Source organism: Vidua macroura, chromosome 15 (assembly GCF_024509145.1).
Source record: "Vidua macroura isolate BioBank_ID:100142 chromosome 15, ASM2450914v1, whole genome shotgun sequence".
Lineage (NCBI taxonomy): Eukaryota > Metazoa > Chordata > Aves > Passeriformes > Viduidae > Vidua > Vidua macroura.
Window position 1 is genome coordinate 15,816,985 of NC_071585.1, and position 26,002 is coordinate 15,842,986.

Sequence of the window (26,002 nt, forward strand, 5' to 3'; positions counted from 1 at the left end):
CCGGCCATGAGGGTGGGGGTGAGGGGGATGGTGTGGGGCCGGCCCGGGCCTGCCCGGCGGGCTGGGTGGTACCACGGGCGGGGCATGGCCGTGAGTCACGGCTCCCGGGGCAGCCTCACCCCCGCCCCCGCTGTGCTTTAACCCAGCCACGGACCCCCCCCAGCCCTCCCCCCGAGCACCAGGACCACTTTGTACAAGCCCGCGGACACCTTTATTCACCCCACAGTGCTCAGCATCCCCCCATCAGTCCCCTCGGCAGAGTGCCCAGAAACAGCCGTGTGGCCCCCGGGCACAGGGACCCGGCACGGCCCGCAGGGCACAGCCCGGCCCGCAGGGCACAGCCCGGCCCCGGCTCTTCACAGCGGCAGGGGAAGGGCCGACACCTCCTCCAGGCACTCGTCGTAGGCCTCCTGGTACTCCTCGTGGGGCTTGATCATGATGACACAGGTCGGGCGCTTGGAGCCGGCGGCAGCTCCCAGGTCCTGAGGGAGCACAGGGAGGCCATGGGGGGCCAGGTCCCTTCCCGAGGTGAGAACCTCACGAACCTTTTTCCCAGCTTGTCTCCTGCAAGCTGCAAGCTGGGCTGGCAGAAGGGACTGGCACAGGGTTCACGTGCCATTATTCTTCCCCAGAGTGGGTCGGCAGAGCTGCCTGCACCGGGGCTGAAGCTCCAAAGATTGCCCACCCAAGTCCCTGTCTGCAAAAGAGCTGGCCCCACCCCAGAGAAGCCTGGAAAAGATGAGCTGGCTCTGTCCCGGAGCTGCTGCAGGAACTCGATCATGACAGACAGCTCTGTGATTCCACAGTGATTCCTACACCTCCCCACTGTCCCTTCTGTGCCTTGGTCAGGGACAAACACCGAGTTCTTTACTCGGGCACCGGATCTGCACCTCCCGGGAAGGCTCCGGTCACAGCCCGGGCTCCTCGCCGGGTTCCCCGTCGGCAGGGCCGGTTCCTCCCCCGGCGCAGCACTCACCGTTTTGGAAGGGACGTATGCGTACGGGAGGCTCCTATCCTCGCACATGATGGGGATGTGGCAGTAGACATCGATGGGCAGCGTGTCTCCGGCCAGCACCGTGATCCTGCAGGGAGAGCCGGGTCAGCGCCCGGGCCGGCGGGGCCGCGCAGGGCCGGGCCAGGGCAGCACTTACCCCCTCTCGCCCTTGTTGATGAACTTCTGCACCTCCTTCACACCGCGGCGGAGCTGCTTGTGCTTGGTCGCTGCAAGAGAACCAGGGCGTGAGGGGCTGAGAACCGCAGCGTGAGGGACCGCACCGCGCCCCCGCCATGGACCGGCCCCTGCCCACCCGCGCCGTATGCCGGCGCCGCCAGACCTTTCCTGATGCACTTGAGCAGCTTTCGGGTGAGCTTCCGGGACGCGAGCGGCTGCGCGATGGGGTTCAGGAAATCGAGCTGCTCCCGGTACGAGAGCTCCGGCGTCGCCTCCGCCTCGGCCGCCGCCTCCGGCTTCTCCCGCGCCATGGCCGCCCCAGGCCGCTTCCGCTTCCGGGGCACGCGCCCGCCAGCTCTCCGACAGCCAATCGGCAACCGCTCTGGCAGTGACAGACAGCCGGGCCGGCCAATGGCGAGCGGTGTTTGTACCACCCCGGCCACGCGCTCCGGCGCGCGTTTCCCGGGCCCGGCCCCAGTTCCAGTTCTAGACCCAGTCCCAGTTCCAGGCGCGATCCCAGTCCCAGTTCCACTTCTGGACCCGGTCCCAGTTCCAGTTCCAGGCGCGATCCCAGTCCCAGTTCCACTTCTGGACCCGATCCCAGTTCCAGTTCCAGTCCCAGTTCCACTTCTGGACCCGGTCCCAGTTCTGGACCAAGTCCCAGTCCCAGTTCCACTTCTGGACCCCTTCCAGTCCCAGTCCCGGTCCCAGTGTCAGGCAGGCCGGGACAAGCTTCAACACGGGCCTTTATTGGGTGTGGTCGGTAACGCTGGACCCACCCGACCCAACACAAGATCACAACAACCTCAACGCGGGAACGCTGCCGTGCCCGGCGTGCAGCCAGCCACCCTCAGGGGCTGCGCCCGCTTCATCCTCCTGGCCACACACAGGATTTTCTCTCTTGTTTTTCGGCCCAGGGAACTTTTCTCCCTGCAGGGCTACATTGCTGCATTTCCCAAAAAGAATGGAGGCTTCCAACATGGTACCCTCCCAAAAACCGCTCGGAATCAACCCATCAACCCAGCAGCCAGCACTGGGGAGAGTGAGATGTACCCGAGGCCACGGCAGCACATCCCCTGAGCCCAGGAGATGCCCTGACCCACGGAGACAACGCTGCTCCAGCTGAGAGAGGCCTCAGGCAGGGCTGGTTACCTTCTGCCTCACTCCAGCCTGTCCCTGGACAACAGGAGGGCTTCAGCCAAGACCTGCAGCTGCTCCAAGACCTCTCGCTGCATCTCCACAGCCGCGTGGAACACGTGGTGGTCGGAGCTGTTGTACATCACGGCGTTCTGGAACATGAGCATCAGGTCACACTGGAACTGCATCACGGACTGAATGTGTCCCTTTGACAGCCTCCTCTTTATGCTGCTTAAATCCATGGGTCTACAAAAGACAGAGAGGAGAAGAATGAAATTGCAGCCCAGGGCCTGGCATCCTTTGGGATCCGTATGAATGTGCTTGTTCTCATTTCAGGGTGGCCCTGAAAGCACAGCTATTTTCAATCAATTTTATTGCTCAAGACACACAGGGGGGAGTGAGAGAGGCTTTTCTTCCAAGCCACACAAAAGTGAGTTCAGCCAATGCGACACTTGCCATCCAATCAACTTGGCAGGTCATTAGCAGTCACCTCTGGAAAAAATGGGATGCTGAGCTCCAGAGAAGGCAAGCAGTAATTAGTCTTCAGGAAGTCAGTCCAGGTCTTAGTGGAGAAAGAAAAGTTACTAAAATAGGTATCTATTAAACTCCCTAAAGATCGAATGGTGCCACCAGCAAAAATAGCACTGCTGGTAAGGGGAACATGATAGGCAATAAATATTACTTCCCTTATTTTGACAGAATGGGAAAATGAATGGCTGCAGAGAGGACAACTGTGACCAGAATAGAACATGATTCAGCTCTGAAAAAATGCCATTAATCTCTCTGGGAAATATTCTTATGACCCACTTCTGTGCTGAGAGTGAAACATCTGGGGCGCTCGCAGCGGGTGAGGAGGGGGCATCTCCCGAGGCACATTCCAGGCATGGGGAGAAGGGACTGCTGAGCTGCAGGGCCTGGATCCCCTGCCCAGGCACTGTGCCTGGAATGAGCCAGCCGTGCAATGCCTGCACAGGGCAGGCACAATTCCCACCAGCTCCAGAGTCAGCGCAAGCTTCCAGGTTCTAATTACCCAGAAGGGAGTTTTACTGAAAGGAATCAGTGGGAGATGCTGGTGACAGCCAAACTCTGGAAAAGGAGGGAGGAAACCATCCCACTGGCCCTTTGGAAACCAAAGACAGAAAACAACCTGAGAGAGATCAGCCAGTGAGCACTTCCTCCACAAACTCACCTCTTTACCACATCCCTGTATCCAGGGGCTTGTTTCTCTGACACTGGCTTCAGGAACGGGCTGCTGAACCTACAGGGACAAGGACAAGGAATGTTCTCTGCCTGTCCCTGCTCCAAAAACATGGAGCAGGGCTTGCCTCTCCCTGCTGGCCCTGATGCACAGCCAGTGTTGTGCCAGCTGTGTAGGAAGCAGCATTTGGGCTCTGCCACATTAAGCAGAGGAAATCAATATGCAGTGTTCTCTCCAGCTCTGCAGCAGGCAGCTGTTCCCAAAGCAAAGTCCTGGAGAGACAGGCCAGCCCCTGGGAGGGGAGGACTGGGACTGGTGACACAGGAGCTGGGACTGGACTCAGGGCAGTGTGTTCAGGACATGTGCAGCCCTCTGCTCCCACATACCTGTGGCTGGCTATCATCCTCCAGATGGACAGGAGCTTTTTTTTGAGGATCAGGTGTTGGAGGGGCTTATTCCAGCTTGGCTGCAGCCTGTGGAGTGAAGATACTGCCAGATTATCACACTCGAGACAAAGTAGGAGGTGACAATTCTGCTGGCTCCCACCACATCCAGGTGGATGAAGCTACAAAAAGCCTCTGAGTGTGATGGTGGGAGTGTTCTGCCTCAGAATGCACAACTGAACATCCAGAGTGCAGGAAGATGCAGGACAAGAGGTAAAAGCAAAGCTGAGATAAGGAGCTGGACCAAATTGGATAGAAAACCTCAAGCTGCTCTGCAGTTCAGAACTTTACTGAGGTGTTTTTTATGAAGTTTCTCTTCCCAAAATCCCACATTTTTCCTTTGAAAGGCTGTGCAGGTTATCACACATGTGGCAGAGCCTGCATGTGACTGACACACCTGCTACCTGCTCAAAGGGGTTGGTAATGCTGGGCTGTGCATTGCCTGGTGTCATGTGCAGCTCACACCAGGCTTATTTGACTTGAGAAAACATAAAACATGTATTTGCCATATAATCTCTTATTTAATCTCTACTCTTCTCACTCCATCTTAGGATCAATGCCCTATAATGCCAGCAAATCCAGAGATAGCACAAGTTACCTCCTTCCCTCCTGCTCTGCTTGGCTATCTCACCTTCCTGGATGTGACCTGTGCCAGGCACTTGTTCTCACGTGTGACAAGGGGGATGGCTCTGTTCTGCTGCCTTTGCAAGAGTGCAGAACCAGCTACTTACAGGTGCACGTTGGGAGAGCCTGTGGAGTCCAGCACTGAGGCTGCAGAGGTGCTGTCACTGTCATCTTGATCCAGGGCCTGAGCACTCATCTCAGGTGGATGCAGCTCATCTGAAGGGGGTTCTCCAGGTGTCTCTTGAGTCTTGCCCTGAAGAGCACAGAGGGTACATCTAAAATGGCAGCACATTACCTGAATCCTTTATCTAGAAGCCAGCCTGCTGCATATCCCTTTCCTGCATCCAGGCTCAACTGGGAGCTTGCCTGCTCTGTTACTCAGAGGATGCTGTTTGACCTCACTCAGACCTTCCCAGCAGGAGCTGTGTCTGATCTCTTGGATGACATCCACCCCTGGCTGACACAAACCCTGGGGAGCTGAGTGGTGCCCAGTGTTGTGTCTGCTCTCTGGGAAGAGTCATGGATGTAGAGAGGGCAATCAGGAGCTGAGGTAAGACTGCCTCAGGCTTGTTAAAGCTCCAGATTCAGATAACAGGAACCCCTGGAGTTCAGCAAGGTTGTTTCTTCACAAACTCCCACGTTAAAATGACAGGGAATAGACTCAGCCAGGAAGCAGAGCGGTGCTGCTGTTGCAGTGGTTTGCCAGTAAAATGCTCAGTGGGATTTCATGCAGAATCCTCAACAGATCTGAAGCACGAGCAGACTTCTCAGAAAGAAACTGGACACTGTGTGTTTGGCTGTGACCACTGGGAGAACAGCGAGGGAGTTGCTGGGACTGCTCTCAGCAGTTGAGAGCAGAGTAACTGCTGGGAACACACTGTCCTGGCTGAACAGGTGAAATCCTGGAGCTTATTTGTCTCCAGTGTCCTGAGTTTGCAAGAGAACAAGTGTGGGAAAATGGCCCTGTTCCTCCACTGCTGTGTTGCTTTCCCAGGAATATCCAGCAGGCTGGTGGGAGCCCACAGCCCCCAAACACAAGACTCATGCAAACCCAGGCTAGACAGTGCCTGCTTCTAAGACATGACAGTCCCCAGGGGCAGATGGTTATTGCTGGCACAGCCACGTGGGCCTGAAACCAGCCAAGCTGTGCTGCAAAACACAGCAATTAGAACCAGGCAAGTATTCCAACCTTGCCTTAAACCTGAGAGCAGCCTGCCAGCTCTCATGAGTCACCTTTACACTGCCAAGGAGCAATTCCTCCAACTCACATCTGAAGGTTTCATCTGTAACAAGCTTCCTGTTTATAAAGATACACAGCCATACATAAAAAACACCCTTCCCTCATACATTTTTTTTCTGTATTCTCCTCCTGTGTGTTTTGTCTCCCCTCTCAGAACCTGGGGCTCCCCATCTCTTCTAGAGCTAGTTACCTTCACTGCCTCATCTCTTTTCCAGGGCCAGAGGCTCTTTTAGGACCACCACTCTCCTACCTCTCTTCCCAGGATGTGTTCTTCCTCATCTTTTGCCAGGATGTGCAGTTGACTTTCCTCTGCTCCTGAGACTGCTGTTCCTGTGGTCTTTTCCTGGCACTTCACTTCTTCCCTGTCACTCTGCTTCCCTGAGCCACAATAATCCCACGGAGTCTGTGATGACTCTGTGCTGCCAATGCAGAAAGATTCCAACATCTGGGTTACCTGCAAGACAGTGATTTATTACTTCAAATTGTGAAGGCAAAAGGGAGAAGAAATAAACAGCAGAGATGCTATTTTTGCAATCGCTCACGAACGCCTTTCCATTTTTAGGAATCCTTGCAGAATCTGATGAAGTCCTGTGTTATTACAGTGTCAGTTCTCTGACATTTCTGTGCTTAAGGGTGAGCTGTGTTTTGGCAAAACAGCTGCCTGGGTGCAGTGAGAGCTCCAAATGGGAGGAAAGGCTGGACTTGGGCTGGGGAGAAAGTGAACCCAGAACTTGTGCTGTGCCCCCAAACTGTTTCTGTTGGTATGGATGGTGCAGGCCCTGAAAACCCCAATGTTTCAGGAGGGCCTGAACTATGCTGCCCACCTTCCTGTAATCCAAACAGCCCTACCTCCAAGAGGAACTGGAAAGGACTGTCACTTTCACATGGCTTCTCTGCCTCGTGGTAATCTTCACTATCATCATTCCAGAGAGGCTCACTCAGCTCCATCTCATCGTCTGCCTCTTGGCTGCTCCCCTCTCGCTTCCCCATGGCCTCCTCCTCAGTATTTCTCCAGTTCGTCACATCCAGATCCAAGCTTGAATCCCAGTCAGGAAGAGACTGGAAATCACTGTTCTCTGACTTGATGGGAGATTCCAACTCAGACTTCCAGGCATGGCCCATCTGCAAACAATGAAAATACAGCAATTTCTTTGTACCCTGATCCAGAACTGCCAAGATCAGCTCATTTCTTGACATGCTTGGAGGGCCACAGCATGGGAAGGACTCTGAGGTGAGCAGCCTACCCCTGAGCTCATCACACAGCACATGGCAGGGCTGCAGCTCTGCAACACAAACTGTGCTTCAGAGCAACTGAATTTCAGGTTTTCTGGTGCTTTTTGCTGTGCTCTCTCCCTGCCCTGCTCAGTGGATCACTCTGCTCAGGGCATGCTGAGCTGCCTGGAAGGACATGGCTTTGCTGATGCTCCATATTTCACGTGCTGAAGGCATCCAGCAAGGTTCAGACCGAGCCCTGCTGGGGCTCCTCAGCTGCTGAGTGTTGGGAACAACTGATGACTCCAAGGACAACTCACTGAAATTCCACTTGCTGCCCCCTGAGAACTTTTTATACTGGAGATAACTTACTTTAAGGACCTTACAGACAGAGTTTTGAAAGCAACAGGAGTGATTTTTCTGCATGGTGATATCTCATGTACCTGAGCCAGAACAATTATAACCACACTCACACACCGACAGGCACAGTTCTATCCACAGCAGAAAATAAAAGTTTGCATTCTCTAAAGAAGGAAGAAACCACTCATTTAATCTCTCATTAGTCCATGCCTAAATGTCTTCTACTACATGAGTGCACTCTGAGTCCTCTAAGCCTGGGGAATTGATTGCAGAGTCACAGTACAACAGTAAAGGATGTCACAAAATCTGCATCTTGCCACTGAATGGAGCTGCCTGGATGCTGCACCTATGGAGAATTCTGTGCATTAATTAACACTGTCTTTAGAGTCTTCAGTTAATTATGTACAACCTAATTTTTTCAGAGTTTTGAACAAGTACATTTCTCACAGATTGGCTTTTCCATTCTCAGGGCTCCTGGCACAGCTCCAAATTCAGCTTATGGTGCATAACTGGGAGAAATACAGAATCCACTGGGTCTGGGATGAGAAAACTGCTTTGCTTGTTTTGTGAACTTGCAAGCAGACTTGGGATCTGGAAGCCTGTCCTTCTGAAACCTCTTTCAAAGTTCACTTCAGTGGCAGCAGATGAAATTTGATGAGGTAGGAGATAACATTACCTGCTCTCAGCTTCCAGGTGAGGGAGTTGGGCAAACTGAGATTCCATCTGAGGAGAAAGCCTGTGCCTGGAGCTCTCTCCTGCAGCCTCAGCAGAGCTGCCACACGCAGAGGCACAGAAAAGCCTCAGCCTGGGGTAATCTGATCACTTGTGATCATTCTTCTGTGCTCCAGAGGGATAAATGTTGAAAATCAGGAAGTCCTGGGAACTTGGGCATAAGATTAAAGAGATCTTCAGCCTTATGTTCAGTTTTACCAAATCTTGGAAGACTCAAGATGCCAGAGAGCAGAACAGCAGTGTTAATGCAAGACATGATGAGTGAAATAATCACAGACAGCTCAGCTCTACATCAATTCCAGACAAAATGACACAGACTTGAACTTTTAATTAAGAATTGCCTGACAGTTCTTAATTATGTTGGCTACATAAGTCACTAGCAAGGAACCTCTCTCAAACTGGAAAGTTTTAGTTCACTTTGCAGAGATCAGACACTGCACAACCCTTGCTGTTCTGGGAAAAAGCTGTTAGAAATAAAAAAGACAGCCTTTAAAAAGAACTTACATGTCAAAACAAGAAAAATGATAAAAGCCTGAACTCTAATAAATGAAATGTAGAATCCACATAAAGTAGGCAAAAAAAAAAAACCAAAAAAGGAAAAAGAGAACAATTTGCTAAAGACATAAAAGCAAATAAAAACAAAAAACCTCATCAAAAACATCAGAAGCAGAGAGCTGCCAGATGATCAGTGGGGATGACACACGATCAGTGCCAAACATCTCAGTGGAAAATAGGGCCAGTTGGAAAAACCAAATTAATCATCATTATCAGCAGTTGCCACAGAGGAACTCACATGAGACCTTCTCTTGGGATGGGTCTGAGAGACTATATCTAATTAAAATGTCAACAGGGGAGATTTTAGAACAATTTGAGGGAGTGAATAAACCTTAGAACCCACTGGGATTCATTTGTGAGCCCTAAAGAAGCTTAAATATAACGTGACTGAGCCTATGCTGTGTAACTTGTCATTTAAGAAGAAAACCAGAAAGGGGTGACAGTTTTATCTGTCTGTAAAAGGGTGGGTGCTGGGACATGCAGCACAATAAAACATCAGCTCTGTACTAGACAGATTAGAACAAAGTATTAGGAAGAAGAGAATTAGTAAGTAGTCAGAGCATGAGATGATAAATTGGGATAAGAGGGAATGAGGCTCCATAGAGAAAATCCTATCTTGGAATTTTAAAGCTCTTAAATATCATTAAAGACTATTAAAATGTCATGGGACAAGAGAAAAGGCTGAGAGAAAAATACCTGGTTAGGAGAAGAAACCAAGGGTAGGAAGGAACAGCAAAGCTTGCTGTGATGAAAGCAGGTTACCAGAGGGTCTGATAAAGGTCTTCTCCCATGCTGCACCTTCAGTTTTCCAGCAGGGACAGTGGCAGGACAGAGGTGTTACAGAGATGGAGCCAGACTCTTCTCAGAGCCCAACAGTGAAAGGAGACAGGGATGACAAGTTGCTGACTGGGTATAAGGTAAATATTTGAAGCTGGCCCTGCTCTGAGCAGCTGAATGAAGTAAAGGAATGCACAGAGCTTTTTTCCAACTTATAATCACAGAACAGGTTGGGTTGGGAGGGACCTTTAAAGACTGCCTGGGTCCAGCCCCCCTGCCATGGGCAGGGACACCTTCCACTATTCCAAGTTGCTCAGAGCCTTGTCCAACTTGGCCTTCAACACTTCCAGGGATGGGGCATCCACAGCTTCTCTGGGTAACCTGTGCCAGGGCCTCACCACCCTCATTGTAAAAAAAAAAATCTTCATCCGTCTAAATAGGCCCTCTTTTAGTTTAGAACCAGTACCTTGTCCTGTCACAACAGGCAATGCTAAAATGTTTGTCCCTAACTGAAATCACTCCATAAAATGCATGAAAGACAAAGACCCCTGTAACTTTTTCTGCTGAGAAAAATAACAATTCAAACCAGAAATTTGCTCCTGGGTTTAGCAGTGCAAAGACAATTAACCAATCACCAATCCAAGGGAGTTTCAGCATTTCCACATCAGTAAGGTGACTCTTGGTGAAAATTCACCTCAGCAATACACAGGACTTGACACAGCAGGCACGGCCAACTTCAACACTGAACTTGTGAAAATTGAGAGCTCTTACTGGATAAGGGAACAATGCCTCTGGTCTTAATCCCAGTGACTCAGTTTCCTGAAACCTGTCTACCAGAAAGCTGCACCCTGGATATGCTGCACGGAGTGCAGAGCACTCCCAGCTGCTGCAGCAATCAAGGATGGTGTCATTCTGCTGTTTTTTTTTCCCCCACGAAAGGTTGTGTGGGCAGAAAACATGCAAGTTTCATCTCAGGTCATATAAGCAGAAAGTGACTTGGAAATTCTCGCAGAGAACTTAAACCTTCATGTTGCTGAGGAAAAGGACTGTAATTCCCAGTGGAAACAGTGCACAAGCTCAGATGTGAAACCAGGTACTGGCACTCCTGCCCACGGGTGCTGGGATCAGAGATTTTAACTCTGACTAGTGCAGCCTCCCCAGATCTCTGGGGAAAGAATGTCAAGTCCTTTTCAATGCATTTTCACCTAAGGAAAGCTCCAAGAAGACTGCAGTATTTAACTTCTCAAGGTTTGATCTCCAGTGTCACCACAGTGGTGCTGTATCCTCACACACTCAAGCAGGGAATCTTCCTCTCCATCCAAGCACTGTGCAGCATTCCTGTGATTTATGAATTGTCTCTAAAATCAGATGTCTGCCATGCATGTGTGCTATAGGGATAACTGGAAAACAATTATATTTGCAGATATTCCAGGTGGGGATCCAGGCTTGTACCACAGGGTTCCTCCCTGCAGAGCTGCGGTGCTCAGTACACTGCACACGGGTTTTGTTCCCAGATTTTAATATACATCACATTTACACATCACTAGTAAAAATCTGTACACTTCACATTACAGTACGTACGAGCCACCAGTTGCTAGCTAACACCAGAACACTGATGTGTGAAGCCCAAGATGACTGCCCTAAAACAGGCAGGGGGGCTGGTCTTCCCCTCTAGGGAAGTTTCTTTGGGTTACACATTCTGACACGACACTTCTTTCCAGAAAGGCAAGCGAAGGTGGTGAACCAGGTCCCAGAAATGGACCTGCAGCTTTTCTTCCTCCTCCAACAGCTGTTAAGAGTTGCCTGCTTGCACTCCAGCTCCGGATGCCTGGGATTCTGCTGGAATTTTGTGTCTGCAGCATCATTTCTTCATCTTCATGTCTGCCTCGATGGCGCAGCGCCGCCCTCTGGTGCCTCCGTCCTGCTCACAAGGCAAACAAACAGAGTTACACAACCCCACAGGAACCGCGGGAGGGAGGGACAGAGGGAATTCTGTATCTGGCAACAACTTTTCACACCTTCCCATCAGGAGAACGGGAAGCTGTCCCTGCCAAGGCCTGCCTGCAGACCTAACTTAACAGGGTGCTGGGCTTGGCAGCATCTCTGCACTGCTGGAGCCAGGGCAGAGAGAGGCAACACCTCTGGCTGGCCCAGACAGATGCTTTTGGAGCCTGGACAGTGCAGGCTTTCTCCTAAGCAGCAGATTCTAGCTTAAGGTGGGAAGAGGAAAACTGCTGGCTAACCTACCTTATCAGGTGCTGATCCCTATGAGAAGTGCTCCTCCAGCTGAGTGGCCCTGGCACTAGCTCCCTAGTTCCTCCACACAGCTCCTTTCCACGAGCAGAAGGTGAGCTGAGAGCTTCCTCTGATCCTCTCTCTGGCTGATCTGCTGCCTTTCCTGGAGTACTCCTCTGTCTTTAGATACATGTGAGAGATAAGGACAGCTCTCCATCTTCCTCCTCTCTCTCCTCACAGTAACTCAGAGACTTGGGGTTTCACAGAGGGAATATTTTTCCAAACACTTCCAGATCACCACGGGCACAGAGCAAGATATTTCTGCAGAGTCTTATTTGCTTTCTGAACCAGGAACGGATAAAGGACACACAGCTGACTCCTCACTCTCCCAAGACCTTTTGTACTGCCTCGGACATGTAGAAGGGGCAGCTGTATAAACATGAGAGATGTAGGAACTACAGGACTGCACCACTTGGTTTGTCTTCCCACTTACATGGAAAGAAAGCAGGAGAGAAGTCATGGAAAAAAGCAAAAGCAGATGACAAAAACCACTTGGAACCAGAAGAAAAGACTGAAGCCCCACCCGCTCACCCATTTTGAGAGTAAGGGACTGAGATGTCTCTTCTCAGATCACAGTGGTGCAGCCCCCAAGTCAAACACACCCTGCTGCAGTGCTAAGGATGCTGTGACAGTGCAGTGATCACCCAGACAAGGAGCAGAGCACCTGGCAGCAGTACTGCAGAACCTGCTGGAGCCTTTCAATACTTACAAAGAGAGAGAGAAGGAAGGCAGGAGAGCCCATTGGGACACTGTCCTGTTAAAAGGCCAAACAGAAGGACTTATCAGGCATCAGCTACAGAAATGCACACACCACACAGAAGCACTGAGCCCACACATGAGCATAGAGGAACATGTGCCCCACTCCCCTTCCTGCAGGGCGTCAGTCTTATGCAGCAGGAACATAAAAACAGACAAAAAGAGGGATACTGCGAGAGCCAGAATGCCAGGAAAGGGATATTCCCTCCACAGCCACAGCAAGTTTTCCTGGTCCACCAAACAATTCCTGCTCGGTGCAGCTGTCACTAGAACTAAGCAGGCAGCCCCTGCTGTCACAGTGTTGTGTGCACCAGAGAGTATCTAAGATCACTTCATCAAGTTTGCATGTGTCTTTACAGAAGAAAAACCCACAAATCTTCATTGCTTAGATCAGTGTGGAATTCAAAGGTTCTCTGGTGTATTTTACACAGCAAACCAGAGGTGACTGATTCTCTAGCTCTAAAAACCTGACTAGAAAGTGAAGGATATGGCAATTCCCTTCACCTTTCTGCCATGCCATAGAATCACAGAATCTGTGGAGTTGGAGGGGAACCACAAGGATCACTGAGTCCAACTCCCTGCCCTGCAGGCCCATCCTCAAGAGTCACACCATGTGCCTGAGAGTATTCACACCTCTTCCAATATTGTTCATTTCCCTACAGTTTTTATCACCTGTTTTTAAAAACAGGTAATAGAAGTATTTGGATTACAGAAAAAAACTCATGAGACCTGTCTCTGGAATGCTGTACAGTTCCAGAACTGAAATACAATTAATAGACACATTTAAAGAAAAGTTGTTAATGTGAAGATGCTGGTGTGGGAACTTTTGCCTCCTTGGTGTGGGAACTTCATGCAGTATCTTGGGATTCTTCAGAAGATCCCAAGTGCCCTTGCAGAGGGTGCAGCATTCTCACCTTCTCTGAAGCATCCTGCTTGCGAGTGGAGTCTCGCCCCCGCAGGCTCTTTGCACTGATCCCTGACTCTGATGTTTGCATCATCAGTTGTGTGGCCAGAAATTGCTGCAAGGAAACCACACTCTGTTAAGATTGTCAAGCAAAACGAGCTCAGTAAGTGCATGTCAGTTATCTATCACAGACCACAGGCTGGGAATGACTGGGTCAGAGGCAGTTTCAGTTCCTTGTGTGCTGCTCAGAATAAGTTCCCCAATTTACCTCAGAAGCCACAAGTCCTGAGGAACTACAAAACCCCAATTCAAATTCAGCCCTGCCAGCTGGGGCATTCTGCTTCAAAGGGTATTTTAAATAGCATAAATTCACAGGGCAGTTTCATGTGCACTTTGTATCAACATAAACCAGCACAGCCACCCGAAGAAGCCGCCGCATCCCATGTCATTCACCGTTCTTGTTACTTGTTTCTGTTCCTGAACCACACCCTGGTTCTTGCTGGCCTAAGCATTTCCCTGAAGGAAATTACATTTGAAATTGGTCTGGGATGAACATATTAAAAAATTTGCTGCATTACTTTTAAGTCACCCACAATCTAGTTCAACACAAACACTTGAGCTACCATGAGAAAGAAGCAGGGAAGGACAGGACCCACTGCATTCAAGCACACTGGGAGTGAAACTGTGGTCTTACAGCCAGACCTATGGACCAAGGCAGATGCTCTGTCCTGCATTGGCCTCAGCTCAGTACTTTACCTGGATCTGCTCCAGGACATCTCTCTGCATCTCCACAGCCATGTGGTACACATCATGGTCAGAGCTGTTGTACATCACTGCATTCTGAAACATCAGCATAATATCCCGCTGGAACTCGGCTGTGGTTCGGATCAGCCCGTTCTCAATGTTCTTTTTGATGGTAGATAAATCCATTGGCCTGTGAAAGAAATGCAGGCAAAATTGCAACAGAAATGCTTAATTCTTTCCCATCTCATTTGGAAACAGCCCTGGCTCTGTAACGTGTTTAGTTACAGAGCCTGTTTTATTTAGCTGAACAGGTTCTCCCCCATGGGCTGTGCTCCCCAGTACCAAGGCCTGGGTCAGAAAACCCAAGGTGTCCAGCAGTTACCTGGAATAGTAAAAACAGCCTCAGAGATCTCTCAGGAGAGGCATCTGCCTTCTCCACTCACCACTGATAGGAGAAACTAAGGAGCTAGAGTTGCAGCCACTGAGCTTGAACTGTTTACAAGAGATTTCAGCAGCTAGTAGGGGATTCTGGTAATTCTTCCAGAAAAGTCCACCGTCTGGGACAGTAAAAAATACTGCTTAAAGAACAGCTTCTAGGAATTCCAAAGGTTAAATCCTACTCTTGGATAGAAACTGGGAGAAACAGATCAGTTTCACCTTACTGATAAAACGTTCTGTGTAAGTCAGTGTATTTCACTCAGTCAGGACTGTGTACAGACACGTGCCTGTTACAGATGATGACTGTTCTTGGGGAAACCTGCTTCTGACTGAATCATGTCAGAAAAAGAATACTTTTCCAAGTCTACACAGCAGGCAAAAACTACATTGTTCCTGCCAGAAATGCCTTACAAACAGGCAAACATACAGAGTTCTAATGACAGAAGACTGCTGAGACTCACCTCTGCACGATGCTGTGGTAGCCTGGTGCTATGTCATCAGTTACAGGCTGTAAGAAGACATTGGCATACCTGCAGAGAAAAAGAGTCCACTCAGTGCCTGTCCTTGCTGGTAAGTATTTGTTTCATGCTCTCCTGCTCATTTGTCTGTATGATTCATCATCTCCCAAGAGAGATAAGCCTCCGAGACGGGAGAGTGGAAACTTGTCTAGGATTAGTCACTTCTTTCTGCCAAGACATCAAACTCACCTGTGATTAGCTGCTGCTCTCCAAACCAGCATGATGGCTTTCTTCCAGATCTTCTGAGCCTGTATCGCTTCCTGGTCCTCACTGCACACTGAGCTGGGAAGAGAAGAACATAATTCCTTCAGGAGTCTGATCACTGCCTCAGAGCAGAAAACTCATGGTTTGTTTTGTCCTTGACATGCCCATGCTAATCCACACCAAAGACAGAAGGAAAAAGTGGGAGCTGGTACTGGAGTGCCGTCTGCACACTTGCCCTTGTAAGCAAGAACCAAACAAATCATCAACAAATTCTCCCTTAGGACCCACTCAGCAAACCAGAAATGGGAATCCTCCAGTCCCTGTGTGCCCTGACACTCACAACTGCGAGGAGGCCGGGCTGCTGGGGATGGAGTCGGCGAGCGCGTGCGACTGCAAGGGCGCGTTGTGGACGCTGAAGCCGTCGTCGCTCTCGCTCACGGGGGGCTCGTTATCCATCTCTGAGAGATACCCCTCACCCTGGTCTTCTTCTTTGGGTTCCTCCAAACTGGCAGCCTCACTGGCACCGTCCTCATCATCCTCCTCACCCTGCCCATCCTGAAACACAGAGTCCATCAGCTGGCACAGCCAGCTACAGCAGCCACTCGGTGCCTCCAAAGCAACTACGGTTCTGTGAGCAAGGTGATTTTCTTGTGAAGCTGCTGACAACTGTACAGGCACTTCCACAAAACCCCAGTCTCTCCAGCCTGCCCTGCACGTCCCCACAGACCTAGAAGCACATACACAAACACCTTTACATTCTGAAGCAATCCCCCTTTCAGCTGCAGACTGCTCACTTCCCAGTGCAGAAAGCTGAACACAAGCTTTGCCTTTCAGCAGACAGCAGCACCAAGATGTTGCTAATAAGCTCAAGATGACTAAAACCAACGGGGAATTACCTTCATCTGACTCCTAAACAGGGCTTGGGCCTCCTCCTTCATTGACTCTGTGAAAGAAAGAAATGCAGAAAGATTGATTCTCCCAAGCAGCCTTTCCTACAAAAGCTCCTGCACCAATGCCTACTGTCCTGCAGTAATTACCACTGTTCCTAGAGGTATCTTTTCTCCCTCCTCCCCAAAAAAACTGAACCAGATAACTAACAACTATCCAGCTAATAATGTTTCATGTAAAAGATTTCCTAGCTGAATTAAGTTACCTGACAGCTCAAATTTGTGCTGAACATCAGCCTGTGAGGAGTCTTCACTCACATTTGGGACTTGTGGAGGGGATGAATCATCATCAGGTGGGGTCTGGAGGGAAGAGAAATGCACAAATCTAGATGTTTGTGTCAGCTTACTTCAGTGAAGGTGTGGGCACATCTCACTCACCCTAACCTAACTCCAGGCAATGAGGTTCACTGAGCACCTTCCCAGCTGCAGTTCTGCACATGGGTGGGGGGAGATACACAAAGGTACTGCCTAAAGCAGAGCTGCTCTGCACATCAGCAGCCTGACTCCCAGGAAAACAGTCAGTCACATTCATTGAAGGGTCACTTCAACCCAGCACTCATCCTTCTTCTAAACTTTGCTCCTACCTGCCACAGCTGCTCCTCTCTTTCCCCACACCAGTTCCAGGCAGCCTCTGTGACCACATACCTCTGTCTTCACTGGATTGAGCACTGCATCTTCTGCCTGGGATGACTCTATCTTGATTTCAGAAGTCTCTCCTGATGTTACAGCTGCTCTTTGATCTTCTTCTATCTCTTGGTTTCTAAGCTCTGGTGTTTCTGTCACTCTTGCAGTTGCTGGTATGGTTTCTTCATGGCCCAGCTGGCTCTGGTCCTGCTCTGCAAGTTCAGTCTTTATTTCTGACCCCAGCTCACTGATGCCCATTAGGTCTCGAATTCCCTTTGCCTCTGGCTCCTCACACTCCAGTCTCTCCTGCTTCACAGTCACAGACACTTGTGGCATCTGGGCCTGTTTCTCATGCTCCTGACGAATTGAATGTTCCCATGGGCCAGGAAGGGTCTGAGGGTCATCGGTATCTTCACAGAAAGAAGACAGAGCAGCTTCAACGACCGCCGCATCCAGGACTTCAGGGTGGTCGTCTACCTTTATTACCAAAACAAACACACAGCAGTGCAGGCTGAGGTCAGAAAGAGGGATTAAAGAAGAAATCATGTTATATGGTACTGAAACAATTGTGGAAATCCCAGTCTACTCCGTTTACAAAGTTGCCTTTTTGTAGCCAGATTTGTATCACTCCCTGTGAGAGTTTCTCCTGAAGCTTCAGTTTCAGAAGTATGACACTCCTGGAAAGGATTCTGTGAGCAGTGCTCATCTGTCTGCCAGAGACATGACCCAAACCCTACCCTCCAAGGAAGAAAGACATTTATTTCTGTACTCTGAAAAGGACCACCAGTGTCAGACAGGCAGCAGTGCTACCCAACAGAAAGGGTGTCATTTCCCGTTGATCTGGAAAATGATGGTGAGAATGTGCATTCTGGAATAGTTATTTCTTGCTTGTTTAAACTAAATTGGTGAACAGCAATAATTTGAGATTAACCCAACTAAATGTGGAGCAAAAGGCACTGGCACTCTGCTTTCCCCATTTACCTTGTCCTCAATGATGGCTATAATATTTCCAACCGTATCAAAGTCCAGCTCTTCCCCTGTATAGGACACTGCAATATCCATTTTTTCAGCCAAATCCAGATCTTCTTTCCCATCCATGCAGTGATCTTTGGAAGATCCTGCAGTGCTGCCAGCCCCAGAACCCAGGCACTCTTTCTTGATGGAATCAATGATCATTGATATTTCACTGCTGTCCATGGACACTGTCACAGTATGGGAATCAGAGACTGCCTCCATGGAAACACAGGCTTCTGGCTGGCTCACTGCACAAGGATGAGAGGGACAGTCAGAGACCAAGCTGGAGAAGTCCCCACATAAACAAACACTGCAGTGGGTAAGACCAAGCGCCAACCACAAGTATCCCAGGCCCATCCACCCCACCACAGCTTAGATTAATAAAAGACAAATACGGGTTTGCCTTCCCACAGGAGAGACAAAGTGAGATTCCAACCCTTGAACCACAGTCCAGCAAATCACCAGCACCCCCACCCCCACCCAGCAAACCCCATTTAAAACCATCTGTTTACTCCAGAACCCAGCCATAACCATCCTTTTTGGCCAGGATGGCGAGTCTGAGGTGATAAGGCCCAGCTGAGAGCTCGCAGGGCGCGGATCCCACGGGAAGTTCTGCTTTCCAGCAGGACGCGACCTCTGAGTGCGTAGTTAGGAACGCACCTGTGGCTACGCTTTCTGCAGCTGCAGCTGGTGGCACAACGGCTGGTGCTGACAGCGTGGGCATCATGACAATAGTGGCCTGGGACACAGGCTCTACTGGGGGTGGCAGGAGCTTAGCTGGAGGCTCGCTGGCAACAGCGGAGAAGGAAGCAAGAGGTGAGGTGAACTGTGCAGGACCAGCTTCTAAAAGCCGGGAAAGCGTAGGAGCACCTAACAGAGAGTAGAAGGGAAAAGCACATGAGCAAGAAGCAGCCACCACTGAAGCCCACAAAGCCACCATAGGCTCTTCACTGTCTGATGGCTTCTTCTGGGAAAAGACATGGAGAGATACCTATAAAGAGTCCCAAAAGCTGTACAGAAAACCTGCACCAAAAAACGCACGACTCCTGTTGTGTGTGCAGTCTGAGGCAGAATCATGCAGCTACAGAACACTGCACTCACTGCAAGGGGTGGACAGACTAAGCCACACATGCATAGAGATGCCCTTCCAAAGGCTCATCCCAAAACAATTATGGGAAATCTGAAAAACAGTGCTGAGAGAGCCACACAAGGTAAGCCAAGACAAACAGTCATCACAGGAGCTGGGAGGGAGCGGAGGGGATTTCCTTGCAGGTTTTTCCTGGAGAATTCCTCTTATCTCAAAGGTTGCCATTCATCTTAGCTGTAACTTCCAGTCTGAATTTATTGAACTGTCTGGACCAAATTAACAGGTCTTAAAAACCCAGATGTGGATAAGGAAAGCAAGATTACTTGTATGGAATTCTGTATGAATGCATGCTTTAAATTCTCAGTTGCAGACAATGTGATTAAATCACTGGTCAGCAGGAGCTGAGAAAAAAACTTCCTTAGGCAGGTTGTTCTGAAAAAGCCCAATGCAGTCTTGCAGTGTTCCCCTTACCCCCACTCTGTGGAACTTCCTCTGGAGCTCAGTGGTCTAATTATCAACAGATCTCTAAGATACAGCAGAGGGAAGGCACATGAGTTCTCCAGATCCACAGGGAGCTGCATTTGACATGTTGGGAATCAGATCTAGACCATTTTTCCCCCAACTCCCTGTGAACAAACCCTTTCTTTCTACACTGGTATTAGCCAGTGCCAAACCCAGAAAACCAGACTGCATGGATCAGGACTGAATCAAGCCAAATTGTTTCAGTCACTCTTTTAAGGATTAGGGAAAAGTAGGGGTGAGATGGACAGGGCTACAGAAATAGGAATACAACTGATAGAGAAGCCCTCAAACCAGCCAGAACAGTCTGAAGGTACATCTTAAGGGAGAACTGTACAGGGAGAGGCCTGAGTTACCTGAAGCAGCTGGAGATGCAGGGACAGCACCAGGTGCTGACTGCATTTCCCCACCGTGCAGCACTGGAAGGACACTTCCTACCTCCAGCAGCACTCCAGAGCTGTTCATGTGACCAGAAGCCACTGCCATTTCGTTTTCACCGACCTGTCAAAGGAGGACGAGACTCAAGTACCTGGAGATACCACCACACCAGTGATTCTCTGCCAGATGTGCACCTCCATGAACAGGACCAGCACCTGGTGTCCCAGCATTTCTTCTGCAGTTTTTATTCAGGTTAGTCCCTGCCTGAGGCCCCTCATACAAGTGCAGAACATGACAGTCTGAAACTGTTGCTGTTCTTCAGCTGTAACACAGCTGCAGTGCTATCTTCCTTTGAGGTGAGGCCAAGTGCATCATTTGCTCTATCACAATTCTTCTGTTCAAGGACCTCACAATCCTTTACACATATGAGTCTCTCTAGACCCTGAGATGGCACAGAAATATCCCTTGTTTTGAGTTAAGAGAAACAGAAGTACCAAGATGGAAAGTAACTTGATCAAGGTCACACAGTGAACCTATGATGGACCTTCAAACAGATGCAAACCAGTCCTATTCCTACACAGACAACTCAGTCTTCCACAGCCATTACCTTTCCCTGCTTCACTTTATATGACATCCTGCAGACACAAAACCAATGGAACATTTACCCAAGCTAACAAATAGAAAAAACCCTAAATCTAACTACTAAGAAGACAAAAGTCAACAGCAACACACCTACTCCATCACACAAGCACTAACCCAGGGAATCTGTGTCCCAAGCAAGCTGATGGCTGCTGTTTTCAGACTGGGCTCTGAACAGTGTCAGCATCTCCTAAGACTTCCCAAGTCACTAACACCACAAGTGGGTTCTCATCACAGTGATTTTAGTAACTCTCTACAATTAGGAGAGAATTGAAGCACTTCTGTATAGGTCATAAGTGCCATTCAAGGATTCCCTACTCTTGTACACATTAAAAATATTGAAACAGGACTTCCTGACAAGGTGTAAAGAACTGTGAGCCCAGTGTAGGAATCACCAGGAACACCATGGAGGCTGATGGGGATGATGCTGACTAACAAGTTCCCTTCCCTGAGGAGAACTATTTCCTCTAGCAAACCCTGCAACTCCAACTCCTTATGACTGAGGGGACAGCCAGTCCTACTTGCTGCACGAGCCCTGCAGTCCTGCTGGGAAAGGGGCTCACCTCTGCAGCTCACAGGAGTATTTATACCTCTCAGATTATCACTTCTGCTGGGACTCTCACAAAACTGCACATTTTTAAAAATTCTTTGCAGATCCCCCTTTTTCAGTGAGAGAGTCTGGAGCAAATTGTTTGTGTGCTTGCATATATGAGCAGAGAGCTCCATACCAGCCTGGGGCTTGTGGGCAGGAGACTGCCCTTCTTCAGCAGCTCTGAGAGCAGAGGGGAAGGAGGCGGAGTTGCTTTTTGTCCTAGCATCTTTTTCTGGGGTGAATCATCAGTGACTGGGGTCATGGGGGCATCCAGGGGAGCAGAGCCTGGAGGGGTGTCAGGGATTCCAATGAAGGAGGCAACTGGGGTGCTGGGCAATGTCCCTGGCGTGACCTGAGAAAGAGAAAAACCACACTGTTCAAAGCCACACTCCACCACACGGACCAGCCCCACTTGCTGCTTCCCCCAAGAGCATTGATCCAGCACACCACAGACACCTACTCCATTCACTCACTGCTCCTACTCCAGGCATGTGCTTTCACCCTTTCCCTGCCCTGCAGAGCCATTTCCCAGGCACTCACAGACTGCCTGGCCAACCCACTGATGCCCCTACACAGTCTTTGATCCAGGCACCGGATCACCACAGACAGGGAAGAGGACATGGATCTCCAGCAGCATTGTCACCAACCACACTACAGCACCTGAAGGCTGCAAAGCAAGGCAAGGGCTTCTCCCCAGGCCCCTTCTCTGTGATGGATGCAGAGCCCCATGTCCCAAGCTGGGCTTTCCCTCCCACCCAGAGAAGGATCCTTACCCCTGGACTGGCCTCATCCCCAGCAGGCTGGGACAGATCTCCGAGGGAATAATCCCCGCCCGGGGAGGTGGAGCCAGCAGGAGAACGAACCATCACCCCCGTGAGCCTTCGAGGTGGGTTCTTAATGGCCTGGCGAGCTGGAAGAGGACAGAAACTACAGTGAGATTCTGTGACTCCATCGTGCTCAGTCCCCAAGAGTTACCTCTGAAGAATTTTAAGAGAACAATTCATGTTATAGGAATTTCTTGCACTCCACTAGGCCCGGTTCCCAAATAATACTGACTTTGGATAATGCACTCCAGCTGTGGGTTTCTTTAGCAGTTGGGTATTTACCACCTCCCACCACCAAATTAAATGCCCCAAGAGTTATGAAGAACTAAACATTCAGAATAAAAGTTTCTTCCTCTTTTCTTCAGTGACCAGGGGAAACTAAAGGTGTGAAAAGCCTGACATTTTAACAGAGCTCCTTACTAATCCTGCTTTCCCTTGGATACACTTTTCCTGAAGATTTTATTCCTTTTTCAGAAGCCTCTGCCTTTCACCCTGTTACAAATATAGTGCTGGAAAGAGAATACAGCCTCTCTCTCCAACTCTAGGATCAAGGAATTCCTCCTGCAGGTCTCAACAAGACTTCAGTATTTTCTAAATGTTCTTATGAATATATGCATTGGTCTGAGGAAAACGAAGGCACCTCATTTCCAGCTTACCCTGATAAGCAGCATCTGTAGCCTTCCTCTTGACTTCTGCCTCCTCCTCTTCCATTTTTTTCTTTCTGTACAAAGAACAAAAACCTGCTGTCACAGGGTGTCTCAGTTCCCCTTGATTCCCCCTTCAAAACGTGTTTTACTGATGCCCACCTTGTAATCTCCAGATAACATCAAACCACTCCTGTGGACTCAGGCTCAAATCCCCCAAGGTGAGAAGCAGAGCCAGAAAATGACACACTGGGCAGGAAATTTCACTTCCAGGTAATTGATAGAATGGAGGCAGCAAACATGGTTCTGCAAGCCATGGCCAAGCTCTTTACTGAGCAACCCCAAAGGATGTTCCACACCAGCTGGTATCCCCCAGTCCAAGCCAAGTCTCCCCTCAGAGGCCAAAGCATCTGCCCAGCTGCCCCATTTCTCTTAACCCAAACTATGTGGAGCAAGAGATGCTGGACAAACAGAGTGTCAGGAAACGACAATCTCAGAAGAAATAATGAAATAACTCACATCATAATCTCATTGCACAGCTCCTCCAGTCTGTTATCCATGTGTCCGGCCTGGATCAGCTCTGCATCCTTCTTGAGTTGCCTGTAACGATAAAATCTTTTTACTTTTTGAGCACTGAACTGGACACCTTAAGCAGCATTTTCACCCCAGTCACCATCCCACTTGGACTGCTTTTTCAGGACAATACTCTAAGGTGTGCAACATTTTACACCTCTGTCATGTACCTGTATTTTTCCTGTGTTTCTTTAATAATTTTCTTCAACTCCTCAACCCGCTCTGCAGTCAGTTTCCGCACAATAACATCTTCCACTGTTTCCACAACTTCTCCCTTCTCACCACGCTTTCTTCTACAGAATAAGAGAAAAGAAAAACTCAGACACAAGCCACAAGAAAACTCAGTTCCTCTTTCATAAATGGCTGCTTTTCATAAATGACATGCTCATGCAAAAAAAAAAAAACAAAATCAACTTCCTCCAATTCCATTAAATTATACTGGACAGCACAATGTTCAAACAATTTCTTCAGCAAATTTTTGCTAATTCACCCAGTGTTAAAGTCTTCAGATCAAAGATGCAAGTCCACTAAAGATTCTCAACCTGAAATCAATCCTTCAATTTCAAGAGAAAATTCTTTTCTCCACAGGAAGAAACATCTATTTTTTTCTTCACTAACTCTACTAAGCTCTTTGATTTTGCAACTCTAGTGCTGAAGATCATTCACAAACAAATCAGTTGCAAACAAATATTACTTTTGAACATCCCATCTTTAAGTTAACATCCTGTGAAGTCCCCAAACAAAATGCCTGGAATTAGGAGCAGTAAATAACTGAGATCACAGAGCTGTAATGATAATGCTGATAAGAAAACAGTAAGAAACCACTGCAAAATAGTGACAAATACAAAACATCTCCCTTCTCACTCCTTCTCTTTTCTACCTCTATTCTGAATGATAAATTTATGTGTAAAGCTTCTGATCAGTAAGGCAAAGATGCAGTGTTTTATTCCAGCCAAATAAATATTAACTTTCTCATTTGACAAACCCTGACCCCACCGTCCCACAACAGCTATTCCACCTGAATTTTCTCATTCTGAAATGCTCCTTTTGGGAGGAGTTGGCTAGGGGAGAAAGTAATTTAACAGTGACAAGGACTTTGCTATATGAACCCACAAGTCCCCCCCTCAGCTGCTGCAGGCTGTGCTGGGGTCAGACTTTGTACTCACTTTGGGGTTTCTGTGGTCTCCAAGAGCTCTGAGTACTGAGATGCACAGTGCTGAGAAAAAACAAAGGAAGTCAGAGGACAGTTTGCTTGCCCAAACAGCAGGACACAACAAAATACAAGGACATCCACAAATTCCCGAGTCAAGGAATTTCACAGCTTAATCACATGCCTGGTGAAGGATCTCTTTACTTAGCCTTACTTAGTAACTGTGTACTGGATAAAGCATGGAACAATTAATCCTAAATTCATCCTCAATATGGCTTTTCTGATTGTGCAGAGATTTGGTGTCCAAGATTCAAATGTCAGTGTCTTACCTTTTGGGAAAACCAGTCAGGCGGGCGTCCTGGCTCTGCAAAAGGTTTGATGGCTCTGCTGACTGAGACCCTGTGGGAGGGAAATGGCAAGTCACCATCAACTCACCTTCTCCCACAACCAACATGCAGAGAAAAGATGAAAACCTCTCTTTACATCATTGAATAACCCTGCTAAACGTGATAAACTCACGGCGGAGTAGTACAATTCTCAAAAATATTTAACTGCTTCTAATAAACAGTAACTTCACTCCTTTGCTTTGAAAAGCAAGTTTCTTGCATCTGGTTATGTGATTACATTTCCACAAAACCCTTACTTTAGTGATGAGAAAAATACAGTAAAACAGAGCTATAGGTTCAGCGCACAGGAATCTGTTACCAAATATCTTTGTTGTCCACAACTCACCTCATTTAATTATGAACACAGAATCATAGAATGGGTTGGGAAGGACCTGAAAGATCATCCTGTTCCAACCCCCTGCCATGGGCAGGCACATCTTCCACTATCCCAGGTTGCTCCAAGCCCTGCCCATGGACACTACCAGGGATGGGGAGTCACAACTTCTCTGGGCAGCCCTTTTCAGTGCCTCACCATCCTTACAGTATTTTTTCCTAATCTCCAACTTAACCCTCTGTCAGTCTGAAGCCATTCCCCTTGTCCTGACACTCCGTGTCCTTGCCCAAAGTTCCTCTCCAGCTCTCATCGCTCTTTATTTTGATGAGCGCACCTCTACTTTTACACAGTAGTTACGAAGGGAACAAAGTGCCTCTCCAGGTACACCTTCAACACCTCTTACACCCATCTTTGTTCTGAACAGAGGCAGCGGGGTGACAGCCCCGTGCCTTGCCCCGGTGCTGTGCACGTGCCGCCCGCCTTCCCCGCTCCCGTACCAGTTCTGGTCGCCGCTGCGCATGACGGAGGAGGCCAGGCAGAGCTTCTCGCGGATGGACCAGGGCTCGGTGGGGCCGGCGCTCAGCAGCTTGTGCTCTGCGGGACAGGGCAGGAGTGTGCGGGGGCAGCGCCCGGGCACACCGGGACTCGAACCCGCGGCGCCAAGGCTGGCCCCGCCCCTCCCGGACTCTTTGGCCCCGCCCCTCCCCGGACCCATTGGCCGCGCCCCACCCCGCGCCCCCCGTTGGCTCTTCCCGGGAGGATCCTCCGCAACCGCTCCGTTCTCCTCGGGCCATTCCCCTGCCCCTTCTCCTCCCCAGCCCCGCCGCCGCTCGCTCCCCGCCGCGTCTCCCGCCCAGCCTCGCACTCACTCCCCGGCCCCGCCGCCATCTTCCCGCCCGGCCCTGAGGGCGGCAGGGGCGGCACCGCGCGCAAAGCCCGCCGGGAGGCGGCCGAGCGCTGCCACACCCCCCTCACCTTGTGCG

The 26,002-nt window shown here is 49.5% G+C and overlaps 2 protein-coding genes across 4 annotated transcripts; both read right to left on the reverse strand.

Moving 5' to 3' along the window:
* Positions 1-188: 188 nt before the first annotated feature.
* Positions 189-2,405, reverse strand: NHP2 (NHP2 ribonucleoprotein). Its single transcript, XM_053991379.1, has 5 exons — positions 2,324-2,405; positions 1,335-1,553; positions 1,152-1,221; positions 977-1,082; positions 189-482 (listed from the first exon to the last, which is right to left on the reverse strand). The coding sequence occupies exons 2-5, from the start codon at positions 1,480-1,482 to the stop codon at positions 357-359; spliced, it is 450 nt and encodes a 149-aa protein (XP_053847354.1). The 5' UTR covers positions 1,483-1,553; positions 2,324-2,405; the 3' UTR covers positions 189-356.
* On the reverse strand, positions 1,900-25,995 carry BRD8 (bromodomain containing 8). 3 transcript variants are annotated; one of them, XM_053991367.1, is made up of 27 exons: positions 25,889-25,995; positions 25,517-25,613; positions 24,629-24,698; positions 24,316-24,365; positions 23,320-23,442; positions 23,096-23,176; positions 22,589-22,653; positions 21,882-22,018; positions 21,245-21,460; positions 19,856-20,000; positions 18,554-18,763; positions 17,861-18,141; positions 16,901-17,356; positions 16,462-16,555; positions 16,205-16,251; positions 15,649-15,863; positions 15,294-15,386; positions 15,048-15,116; positions 14,161-14,338; positions 13,415-13,519; positions 12,454-12,498; positions 6,663-6,935; positions 6,064-6,267; positions 4,681-4,826; positions 3,893-3,979; positions 3,498-3,566; positions 1,900-2,554 (listed from the first exon to the last, which is right to left on the reverse strand). In XM_053991367.1, exons 1-27 carry the CDS (start codon positions 25,905-25,907, stop codon positions 2,332-2,334), a joined length of 3,798 nt encoding a protein of 1,265 aa, XP_053847342.1. In that variant the 5' UTR covers positions 25,908-25,995; the 3' UTR covers positions 1,900-2,331. The 3 variants fall into 3 exon arrangements, with proteins under 3 accessions (XP_053847342.1, XP_053847343.1, XP_053847344.1); XM_053991368.1 differs by lacking the exon at positions 21,245-21,460; XM_053991369.1 differs by lacking the exons at positions 1,900-2,554; positions 3,498-3,566; positions 3,893-3,979; ... (1 more) ...; positions 6,064-6,267; positions 6,663-6,935 and adding an exon at positions 10,958-11,370.
* Positions 25,996-26,002: the final 7 nt, after the last annotated feature.